This window comes from Oncorhynchus mykiss, chromosome 18 (assembly GCF_013265735.2).
Source record: "Oncorhynchus mykiss isolate Arlee chromosome 18, USDA_OmykA_1.1, whole genome shotgun sequence".
NCBI lineage: Eukaryota > Metazoa > Chordata > Actinopteri > Salmoniformes > Salmonidae > Oncorhynchus > Oncorhynchus mykiss.
The window spans coordinates 7,042,690-7,055,187 of NC_048582.1; the positions used below are offsets into that span (position 1 = coordinate 7,042,690).

The following is a 12,498-nucleotide window of genomic DNA, read 5'->3' on the forward strand; positions in this document are numbered from 1 at the left end:
GCTTCAGTCTTCAGCCTGGGTCATGTTATTATTCTGTCTGTCTGGGTGCTTCAGTCTTCAGCCTGGGTCATGTTATTATTCTGTCTGTCTGGGGGCTTCAGTGTTCAGCCTGGGTCATGTTATTATTATGTCTGTCTGGGGGCTTCAGTCTTCAGCCTGGGTCATGTTATTATTCTGTCTGTCTGGGGGCTTCAGTCTTCAGCCTGGGTCATGTTATTATTCTGTCTGTCTGGGTGCTTCAGTCTTCAGCCTGGGTCATGTTATTATTCTGTCTGTCTGGGGGCTTCAGTCTTCAGCCTGGGTCATGTTATTATTCTGTCTGTCTGGGGGCTTCAGTGTTCAGCCTGGGTCATGTTATTATTCTGTCTGTCTGGGGGCTTCAGTGTTCAGCCTGGGTCATGTTGTTATTCTGTCTGTCTGGAGGCTTCAGTCTTCAGCCTGGGTCATGTTATTATTCTGTCTGTCTGTCTGTCTGGGTGCTTCAGTCTTCAGCCTGGGTCATGATATTATTCTGTCTGTCTGGGGGCTTCAGTCTTCAGCCTGGGTCATGTTATTATTCTGTCTGTCTGGGGGCTTCAGTCTTCAGCCTGGGTCATGTTATTATTCTGTCTGTCTGGGTGCTTCAGTCTTCAGCCTGGGTCATGTTATTATTCTGTCTGTCTGGGGGCTTCAGTCTTCAGCCTGGGTCATGTTATTATTCTGTCTGTCTGGGTGCTTCAGTCTTCAGCCTGGGTCATGTTATTATTCTGTCTGTCTGGGTGCTTCAGTCTTCAGCCTGGGTCATGTTATTATTCTGTCTGTCTGGGGGCTTCAGTGTTCAGCCTGGGTCATGTTATTATTATGTCTGTCTGGGGGCTTCAGTCTTCAGCCTGGGTCATGTTATTATTCTGTCTGTCTGGGTGCTTCAGTCTTCAGCCTGGGTCATGTTATTATTCTGTCTGTCTGGGGGCTTCAGTCTTCAGCCTGGGTCATGTTATTATTCTGTCTGTCTGGGGGCTTCAGTCTTCAGCCTGGGTCATGTTATTATTCTGTCTGTCTGGGGGCTTCAGTGTTCAGCCTGGGTCATGTTATTATTCTGTCTGTCTGGGGGCTTCAGTGTTCAGCCTGGGTCATGTTGTTATTCTGTCTGTCTGGAGGCTTCAGTCTTCAGCCTGGGTCATGTTATTATTCTGTCTGTCTGGGGGCTTCAGTCTTCAGCCTGGGTCATGTTATTATTCTGTCTGTCTGGGGGCTTCAGTCTTCAGCCTGGGTCATGTTATTATTCTGTCTGTCTGGGGGCTTCAGTCTTCAGCCTGGGTCATGATATTATTCTGTCTGTCTGGGGGCTTCAGTCTTCAGCCTGGGTCATGTTATTATTCTGTCTGTCTGGAGGCTTCAGTCTTCAGCCTGGGTCATGTTATTATTCTGTCTGTCTGGGGGCTTCAGTCTTCAGCCTGGGTCATGTTATTATTCTGTCTGTCTGGGGGCTTCAGTCTTCAGCCTGGGTCATGTTATTATTCTGTCTGTCTGGGTGCTTCAGTCTTCAGCCTGGGTCATGTTATTATTCTGTCTGTCTGGGGGCTTCAGTGTTCAGCCTGGGTCATGTTATTATTATGTCTGTCTGGGGGCTTCAGTCTTCAGCCTGGGTCATGTTATTATTCTGTCTGTCTGGGGGCTTCAGTCTTCAGCCTGGGTCATGTTATTATTCTGTCTGTCTGGGTGCTTCAGTCTTCAGCCTGGGTCATGTTATTATTCTGTCTGTCTGGGGGCTTCAGTCTTCAGCCTGGGTCATGTTATTATTCTGTCTGTCTGGGGGCTTCAGTGTTCAGCCTGGGTCATGTTATTATTCTGTCTGTCTGGGGGCTTCAGTGTTCAGCCTGGGTCATGTTGTTATTCTGTCTGTCTGGAGGCTTCAGTCTTCAGCCTGGGTCATGTTATTATTCTGTCTGTCTGTCTGTCTGGGTGCTTCAGTCTTCAGCCTGGGTCATGATATTATTCTGTCTGTCTGGGGGCTTCAGTCTTCAGCCTGGGTCATGTTATTATTCTGTCTGTCTGGGGGCTTCAGTCTTCAGCCTGGGTCATGTTATTATTCTGTCTGTCTGGGTGCTTCAGTCTTCAGCCTGGGTCATGTTATTATTCTGTCTGTCTGGGGGCTTCAGTCTTCAGCCTGGGTCATGTTATTATTCTGTCTGTCTGGGTGCTTCAGTCTTCAGCCTGGGTCATGTTATTATTCTGTCTGTCTGGGTGCTTCAGTCTTCAGCCTGGGTCATGTTATTATTCTGTCTGTCTGGGGGCTTCAGTGTTCAGCCTGGGTCATGTTATTATTATGTCTGTCTGGGGGCTTCAGTCTTCAGCCTGGGTCATGTTATTATTCTGTCTGTCTGGGTGCTTCAGTCTTCAGCCTGGGTCATGTTATTATTCTGTCTGTCTGGGGGCTTCAGTCTTCAGCCTGGGTCATGTTATTATTCTGTCTGTCTGGGGGCTTCAGTCTTCAGCCTGGGTCATGTTATTATTCTGTCTGTCTGGGGGCTTCAGTGTTCAGCCTGGGTCATGTTATTATTCTGTCTGTCTGGGGGCTTCAGTGTTCAGCCTGGGTCATGTTGTTATTCTGTCTGTCTGGAGGCTTCAGTCTTCAGCCTGGGTCATGTTATTATTCTGTCTGTCTGGGGGCTTCAGTCTTCAGCCTGGGTCATGTTATTATTCTGTCTGTCTGGGGGCTTCAGTCTTCAGCCTGGGTCATGTTATTATTCTGTCTGTCTGGGGGCTTCAGTCTTCAGCCTGGGTCATGTTATTATTCTGTCTGTCTGGGGGCTTCAGTCTTCAGCCTGGGTCATGTTATTATTCTGTCTGTCTGGGTGCTTCAGTCTTTAGCCTGGGTCATGTTATTATTCTGTCTGTCTGTCTGTCTGGGTGCTTCAGTCTTCAGCCTGGGTCATGTTATTATTCTGTCTGTCTGGGGGCTTCAGTGTTCAGCCTGGGTCATGTTATTATTCTGTCTGTCTGGGGGCTTCAGTGTTCAGCCTGGGTCATGTTATTATTCTGTCTGTCTGGGTGCTACAGTGTTCAGCCTGGGTCATGTTATTATTCTGTCTGTCTGGGGGCTTCAGTGTTCAGCCTGGGTCATGTTATTATTCTGTCTGTCTGGGTGCTTCAGTGTTCAGCCTGGGTCATGTTATTATTCTGTCTGTCTGGGTGCTTCAGTGTTCAGCCTGGGTCATGTTATTATTCTGTCTGTCTGGGAGCTTCAGTCTTCAGCCTGGGTCATGTTGTTATTCTGTCTGTCTGTATGGGTCATGTTATTATTCTGTCTGTCTGGAGGCTTCAGTCTTCAGCCTGGGTCATGTTGTTATTCTGTCTGTCTGTATGGGTCATGTTATTATTCTGTCTGTCTGGAGGCTTCAGTGTTCAGCCTGGGTCATGTTGTTATTCTGTCTGTCTGGGTGCTTCAGTCTTCAGCCTGGGTCATGTTGTTATTCTGTCTGTCTGTATGGGTCATGTTATTATTCTGTCTGTCTGGAGGCTTCAGTGTTCAGCCTGGGTCATGTTGTTATTCTGTCTGTCTGGAGGCTTCAGTCTTCAGCCTGGGTCATGTTATTATTCTGTCTGTCTGGAGGCTTCAGTCTTCAGCCTGGGTCATGTTATTTGTAGAAAAAAGGTTATGTCTGTTTTTTTCTGTACATTGAACGGATCTTCCTTTTTTGTCTGCCTCCTTTTCACTACTTTGGATGTGACTAAAAGCCGCACCTTTCATGTGGGTAGAAGTTGTTCAAGGTGTCCTAACTCATCTGTATGGGCTGGTACAAGAGCGTGGACTCCAGTCTTACTGTACTGTGGATAAAAGTGTCTGCTACACGGCACGTATTACTGTACCGTCTACAGCCATGACAGCTGTGACCTCATCACTTCTCCAAAAACTCTTTGATCTTCCGAAGCCTGCGTGGTCCGGAGGCCCAGTCAATTATTACACTGTCTGTCAGGGATGAAATCCACTTCTGGTTTTCATTCCCTCAGAATGCGTTCGTGGTGATTACCGCTGATCCATTTCCTTCTGTGTCCTGGTCCCAGCTTCTGCTGCTTTAGTTGCTGTGACAATCAAGATGAGCAAAAATTCCCCTCCATTTCAGTCGTTGCTGTTAGATATTTCTCCAATAGATGTTTCTTTGTGTGTACTCTTGCGGAAACAAGGTGTGGATATAGATTTTTTTGCCTGCTGTACCAACCTAGAACGAGGGGCCCCGCCTCACTCTACTTGTCTCCCTTGTTTTAAAAAGGTATCTTGACCTCAATGGAACTTCCTGGTTAAATAAAAGTTAAGAAAAAAATAATGCATTGGGATTTCCTGGTTAAATACAGGTTAACAAATACATGTCTCTCTCTGTGTATCTGCTCTAGGAGCTCAGCACCGCGTCGGTAGTGGCACATTGACCAGTCTGTGGTCTCCTCACCTGGCACCTGGTGGTACCATCGGTCACAATGGGCCGAACACCTCAGAAAGGTCAGCACTTTTTTTTAATGCTTTGTGTTGGATTGGTTCTATTATTTTCTATTCTACTCTAAAGTGTATTCATAAGAGGTTGAATTGTCTCCTTTTCAGAGCCAAAAGAAGAGAGGAGGGAGAAACCTGAGAGAAGTAACCCCTCTCCGGGAACCGGTCCCCCCTCTCTGGATAAATCTAATGGTATTAAACACGTTTCCTGCAATGTTCTTCTCTGTCACAATGTAGTGTAACCTACAACTGTCAGATACGTCTCCTGCAATGTTCTTCTCTGTCACAATGTAGTGTAACCTACGACTGTCAGATACGTCTCCTGCAATGTTCTTCTCTGTCACAATGTAGCGTAACCTACGACTGTCAGATACGTCTCCTGCAATGTTCTTCTCTGTCACAATGTAGCGTAACCTACGACTGTCAGATACGTCTCCTGCAATGTTCTTCTCTGTCACAATGTAGCGTAACCTACGACTGTCAGATACGTCTCCTGCAATGTTCTTCTCTGTCACAATGTAGCGTAACCTACGACTGTCAGATACGTCTCCTGCAATGTTCTTCTCTGTCACAATGTAGTGTAACCTACGACTGTCAGATACGTCTCCTGCAATGTTCTTCTCTGTCACAATGTAGTGTAACCTACGACTGTCAGATAGGATGAACTATGCCCTTTTGTTTTGCCAGAACCCTTCAGTTGGGAGGAGTACCTTAAGGAAACGTCATCCACAGCCGCGTCTCCCAGCTGTTTCAGACAGGTAGATATGACCCAGTAACTACAACACTATAAGCCCCTACACTCTTAACCACTAGGCTACCTGCCACCCTACACTCTTAACCACTAGGCTACCTACCACCCCTACACTCTTAACCACTAGGCTACCTACCGCCCCTACACTCTTAACCACTAGGCTACCTGCCGCCCTACACTCTTAACCACTAGGCTACCTACCGCCCCTACACTCTTAACCACTAGGCTACCTACCGCCCCTACACTCTTAACCACTAGGCTACCTGCCACCCTACACTCTTAACCACTAGGCTACCTACCACCCCTACACTCTTAATCACTAGGCTACCTACCGCCCCTACACTCTTAACCACTAGGCTACCTGCCGCCCTACACTCTTAACCACTAGGCTACCTGCCGCCCTACACTCTTAACCACTAGGCTACCTACCGCCCCTACACTCTTAACCACTAGGCTACCTGCCACCCTACACTCTTAACCACTAGGCTTCCTACCACCCCTACACTCTTAACCACTAGGCTACCTACCGCCCCTACACTCTTAACCACTAGGCTACCTGCCGCCCTACACTCTTAACCACTAGGCTACCTGCCGCCCTACACTCTTAACCACTAGGCTACCTACCGCCCCTACACTCTTAACCACTAGGCTACCTGCCGCCCTACACTCTTAACCACTAGGCTACCTACCGCCCCTACACTCTTAACCACTAGGCTGCCTACCGCCCCTACACTCTTAACCACTAGGCTACCTACCGCCCCTACACTCTTAACCACTAGGCTACCTACCGCCCCTACACTCTTAACCACTAGGCTACCTACCGCCCCTACACTCTTAACCACTAGGCTACCTACCGCCCCTACACTCTTAACCACTAGGCTACCTACCGCCCCTACACTCTTAACCACTAGGCTACCTACCGCCCCTACACTCTTAACCACTAGGCTACCTACCGCCCCTACACTCTTAACCACTAGGCTACCTACCGCCCCTACACTCTTAACCACTAGGCTACCTACCGCCCCTACACTCTTAACCACTAGGCTACCTGCCGCCCTACACTCTTAACCACTAGGCTGCCTACCGCCCCTACACTCTTAACCACTAGGCTACCTACCGCCCCTACACTCTTAACCACTAGGCTACCTACCGCCCCTACACTCTTAACCACTAGGCTACCTACCGCCCCTACACTCTTAACCACTAGGCTACCTACCGCCCCTACACTCTTAACCACTAGGCTACCTACCGCCCCTACACTCTTAACCACTAGGCTACCTACCGCCCCTACACTCTTAACCACTAGGCTACCTACCGCCCCTACACTCTTAACCACTAGGCTACCTACCGCCCCTACACTCTTAACCACTAGGCTACCTACCGCCCCTACACTCTTAACCACTAGGCTACCTACCGCCCCTACACTCTTAACCACTAGGCTACCTACCGCCCCTACACTCTTAACCACTAGGCTACCTGCCGCCCTACACTCTTAACCACTAGGCTGCCTACCGCCCCTACACTCTTAACCACTAGGCTGCCTACCGCCCCTACACTCTTAACCACTAGGCTACCTACCGCCCCTACACTCTTAACCACTAGGCTACCTACCGCCCCTACACTCTTAACCACTAGGCTACCTACCGCCCCTACACTCTTAACCACTAGGCTACCTACCGCCCCTACACTCTTAACCACTAGGCTACCTACCGCCCCTACACTCTTAACCACTAGGCTACCTGCCGCCCTACACTCTTAACCACTAGGCTGTCTACCGCCCCTACACTCTTAACCACTAGGCTACCTACCGCCCCTACACTCTTAACCACTAGGCTACCTACCGCCCCTACACTCTTAACCACTAGGCTACCTACCGCCCCTACACTCTTAACCACTAGGCTACCTACCGCCCCTACACTCTTAACCACTAGGCTGCCTACCGCCCCTACACTCTTAACCACTAGGCTGTCTACCGCCCCTACACTCTTAACCACTAGGCTACCTACCGCCCCTACACTCTTAACCACTAGGCTACCTACCGCCCCTACACTCTTAACCACTAGGCTACCTGCCGCCCTACACTCTTAACCACTAGGCTACCTGCCACCCTACACTCTTAACCACTAGGCTACCTGCCGCCCTACACTCTTAACCACTAGGCTACCTACCGCCCCTACACTCTTAACCACTAGGCTACCTGCCGCCCTACACTCTTAACCACTAGGCTACCTACCGCCCCTACACTCTTAACCACTAGGCTACCTACCGCCCCTACACTCTTAACCACTAGGCTACCTACCACCCCTACACTCTTAACCACTAGGCTACCTACCACCCCTACACTCTTAACCACTAGGCTACCTACCGCCCCTACACTCTTAACCACTAGGCTACCTACCACCCCTACACTCTTAACCACTAGGCTGTCTACCGCCCCTACACTCTTAACCACTAGGCTGTCTACCGCCCCTACACTCTTAACCACTAGGCTACCTACCGCCCCTACACTCTTAACCACTAGGCTACCTACCGCCCCTACACTCTTAACCACTAGGCTACCTACCGCCCCTACACTCTTAACCACTAGGCTACCTACCACCCCTACACTCTTAACCACTAGGCTACCTACCGCCCCTACACTCTTAACCACTAGGCTACCTACCGCCCCTACACTCTTAACCACTAGGCTACCTACCGCCCCTACACTCTTAACCACTAGGCTACCTACCGCCCCTACACTCTTAACCACTAGGCTACCTACCACCCCTACACTCTTAACCACTAGGCTGTCTACCGCCCCTACACTCTTAACCACTAGGCTACCTACCGCCCCTACACTCTTAACCACTAGGCTACCTACCGCCCCTACACTCTTAACCACTAGGCTACCTACCGCCCCTACACTCTTAACCACTAGGCTACCTACCGCCCCTACACTCTTAACCACTAGGCTACCTACCACCCCTACACTCTTAACCACTAGGCTACCTACCGCCCCTACACTCTTAACCACTAGGCTACCTACCGCCCCTACACTCTTAACCACTAGGCTACCTACCGCCCCTACACTCTTAACCACTAGGCTACCTACCGCCCCTACACTCTTAACCACTAGGCTACCTACCGCCCCTACACTCTTAACCACTAGGCTGCCTACCGCCCCTACACTCTTAACCACTAGGCTGTCTACCGCCCCTACACTCTTAACCACTAGGCTACCTGCCGCCCTACACTCTTAACCACTAGGCTACCTACCGCCCCTACACTCTTAACCACTAGGCTACCTACCGCCCCTACACTCTTAACCACTAGGCTACCTACCGCCCCTACACTCTTAACCACTAGGCTACCTACCGCCCCTACACTCTTAACCACTAGGCTGTTTACCGCCCCTATACTCTTAACCACTAGGCTGTCTACCGCCCCTACACTCTTAACCACTAGGCTACCTACCACCCCTACACTCTTAACCACTAGGCTACCTACCGCCCCTACACTCTTAACCACTAGGCTGTTTACCGCCCCTATACTCTTAACCACTAGGCTACCTACCGCCCCTACACTCTTAACCACTAGGCTACCTACCGCCCCTACACTCTTAACCACTAGGCTACCTACCGCCCCTACACTCTTAACCACTAGGCTACCTGCCACCCCTACACTCTTAACCACTAGGCTACCTACCGCCCCTACACTCTTAACCACTAGGCTACCTACCGCCCCTACACTCTTAACCACTAGGCTACCTGCCACCCTACACTCTTAACCACTAGGCTGTCTACCGCCCCTACACTCTTAACCACTAGGCTACCTACCGCCCCTACACTCTTAACCACTAGGCTACCTACCGCCCCTACACTCTTAACCACTAGGCTACCTACCGCCCCTACACTCTTAACCACTAGGCTACCTACCGCCCCTACACTCTTAACCACTAGGCTGTTTACCGCCCCTATACTCTTAACCACTAGGCTGTCTACCGCCCCTACACTCTTAACCACTAGGCTACCTACCACCCCTACACTCTTAACCACTAGGCTACCTACCGCCCCTACACTCTTAACCACTAGGCTGTTTACCGCCCCTATACTCTTAACCACTAGGCTACCTACCGCCCCTACACTCTTAACCACTAGGCTACCTACCGCCCCTACACTCTTAACCACTAGGCTACCTACCGCCCCTCCACTCTTAACCACTAGGCTACCTGCCACCCCTACACTCTTAACCACTAGGCTACCTACCGCCCCTACACTCTTAACCACTAGGCTACCTACCACCCCTACACTCTTAACCACTAGGCTACCTACCGCCCCTACACTCTTAACCACTAGGCTACCTACCGCCCCTACACTCTTAACCACTAGGCTACCTACCGCCCCTACACTCTTAACCACTAGGCTACCTACCGCCCCTACACTCTTAACCACTAGGCTACCTACCGCCCCTACACTCTTAACCACTAGGCTACCTACCGCCCCTACACTCTTAACCACTAGGCTACCTACCGCCCCTACACTCTTAACCACTAGGCTGTCTACAGCCCCTACACTCTTAACCACTAGGCTACCTACCGCCCCTACACTCTTAACCACTAGGCTGTCTACCGCCCCTACACTCTTAACCACTAGGCTGTCTACCGCCCCTACACTCTTAACCACTAGGCTACCTACCGCCCTACACTCTTAACCACTAGGCTGTCTACCACCCCTACACTCTTAACCACTAGGCTACCTACCGCCCCTACACTCTTAACCACTAGGCTGCCTACCGCCCCTACACTCTTAACCACTAGGCTACCTACCGCCCCTACACTCTTAACCACTAGGCTACCTACCGCCCCTACACTCTTAACCACTAGGCTACCTACCGCCCCTATACTCTTAACCACTAGGCTACCTACCGCCCCTACACTCTTAACCACTAGGCTACCTACCACCCCTACACTCTTAACCACTAGGCTACCTACCACCCCTACACTCTTAACCACTAGGCTACCTACCGCCCCTACACTCTTAACCACTAGGCTACCTACCGCCCCTACACTCTTAACCACTAGGCTACCTACCGCCCCTACACTCTTAACCACTAGGCTGTCTACCGCCCCTACACTCTTAACCACTAGGCTGTCTACCGCCCCTACACTCTTAACCACTAGGCTACCTGCCGCCCTACACTCTTAACCACTAGGCTACCTACCGCCCCTACACTCTTAACCACTAGGCTACCTACCGCCCCTACACTCTTAACCACTAGGCTACCTACCGCCCCTACACTCTTAACCACTAGGCTGTCTACCGCCCCTACACTCTTAACCACTAGGCTGTCTACCGCCCCTACACTCTTAACCACTAGGCTACCTACCGCCCCTACACTCTTAACCACTAGGCTACCTACCGCCCCTACACTCTTAACCACTAGGCTACCTACCGCCCCTACACTCTTAACCACTAGGCTACCTACCGCCCCTACACTCTTAACCACTAGGCTACCTACCGCCCCTACACTCTTAACCACTAGGCTACCTACCGCCCCTACACTCTTAACCACTAGGCTACCTACCGCCCCTACACTCTTAACCACTAGGCTACCTACCGCCCTACACTCTTAACCACTAGGCTACCTACCGCCCCTACACTCTTAACCACTAGGCTACCTACCGCCCCTACACTCTTAACCACTAGGCTACCTACCGCCCCTACACTCTTAACCACTAGGCTACCTGCCACCCCTACACTCTTAACCACTAGGCTACCTACCGCCCCTACACTCTTAACCACTAGGCTACCTACCGCCCCTACACTCTTAACCACTAGGCTACCTACCGCCCCTACACTCTTAACCACTAGGCTACCTACCGCCCCTACACTCTTAACCACTAGGCTACCTACCGCCCCTACACTCTTAACCACTAGGCTACCTACCGCCCCTACACTCTTAACCACTAGGCTGTCTACCGCCCCTACACTCTTAACCACTAGGCTGTCTACCGCCCCTACACTCTTAACCACTAGGCTACCTACCGCCCCTACACTCTTAACCACTAGGCTACCTACCGCCCCTACACTCTTAACCACTAGGCTACCTACCGCCCCTACACTCTTAACCACTAGGCTACCTACCGCCCCTACACTCTTAACCACTAGGCTACCTACCGCCCCTACACTCTTAACCACTAGGCTACCTACCGCCCCTACACTCTTAACCACTAGGCTACCTACCGCCCCTACACTCTTAACCACTAGGCTACCTACCGCCCCTACACTCTTAACCACTAGGCTACCTACCGCCCCTACACTCTTAACCACTAGGCTGTCTACCGCCCCATATAAGCAGATCATTCCATTATTGACTGATCCATTGCCCTCCTGTCTCCCCCAGTCCATTATTGACTGATCCATTGCCCTCCTGTCTCCCCCAGTCCATTATTGACTGATCCATTGCCCTCCTGTCTCCCCCAGTCCCGTTTCCCTCCCAGTAATGACTTCAAGGCTGGTATGAAGCTGGAAGCCCACGACCCTCGGAACAACACGTCCATCTGCATCGCCACGGTGATGGGTATGATGGGGACACGTCTGCGTCTCCGTCTGGACGGGAGTGACAACACCAACGATTTCTGGAGACTGGTGGACTCCTCAGACATCCAGCCTATAGGGACCTGTGAGAGGAGAGGAGACATGTTACAGCCACCTCTGGGTAAGGCTACATAGAGAGATATGACAGTTTATAATATATAAACATAATATAACATAACATATTACAACATATCAAATATCATATTATAACATATATTATAACATCTCATATAACATATCATATTATAACATCTCATATAGCATATTATAACATATTATAACAACACATTGTAACATCTCATATAGCATATTATAACATATCATATTATAACATATTATAACATCTCATATAGCATATTATAACATATTATAACAACATATTATAACATAACATATTATAACATATTATAACAACATATTATAACATAACATATTATAACATATTATGACAACATATTATAACAACATATTACAACATATTATAACATATTATAACATCTCATATAGCATATTATATCATATTATAACATATTATAACATGTCATATAGCATATTATAACATATTATAACAACATATTATAACATAACATATTATAACATATTATAACATGTCATATAGCATATTAAAACATATTATAACATATTATAACAACATATTATAACATAACATATTATAACATATTATAACATAACATATTATAACATAT

The 12,498-nt window shown here is 49.4% G+C and overlaps 1 protein-coding gene across 6 annotated transcripts in view; it reads left to right on the plus strand.

Moving 5' to 3' along the window:
• LOC110513752 (polycomb protein SCMH1) overlaps positions 1–12,498 on the plus strand; it is a 69,662-nt gene that overhangs the window by 10,112 nt on the left and 47,052 nt on the right. For all 6 annotated transcript variants that reach the window (XM_036951525.1, XM_036951526.1, XM_036951529.1 and 3 more), the window contains 4 exons: positions 4,372–4,474; positions 4,574–4,657; positions 5,153–5,223; positions 11,678–11,912. In XM_036951525.1, coding sequence (XP_036807420.1) covers positions 4,453–4,474; positions 4,574–4,657; positions 5,153–5,223; positions 11,678–11,912 — 412 coding nt within the window. In that variant the 5' untranslated portion in view covers positions 4,372–4,452. The remainder of the gene's footprint in view (positions 1–4,371; positions 4,475–4,573; positions 4,658–5,152; positions 5,224–11,677; positions 11,913–12,498) is intronic.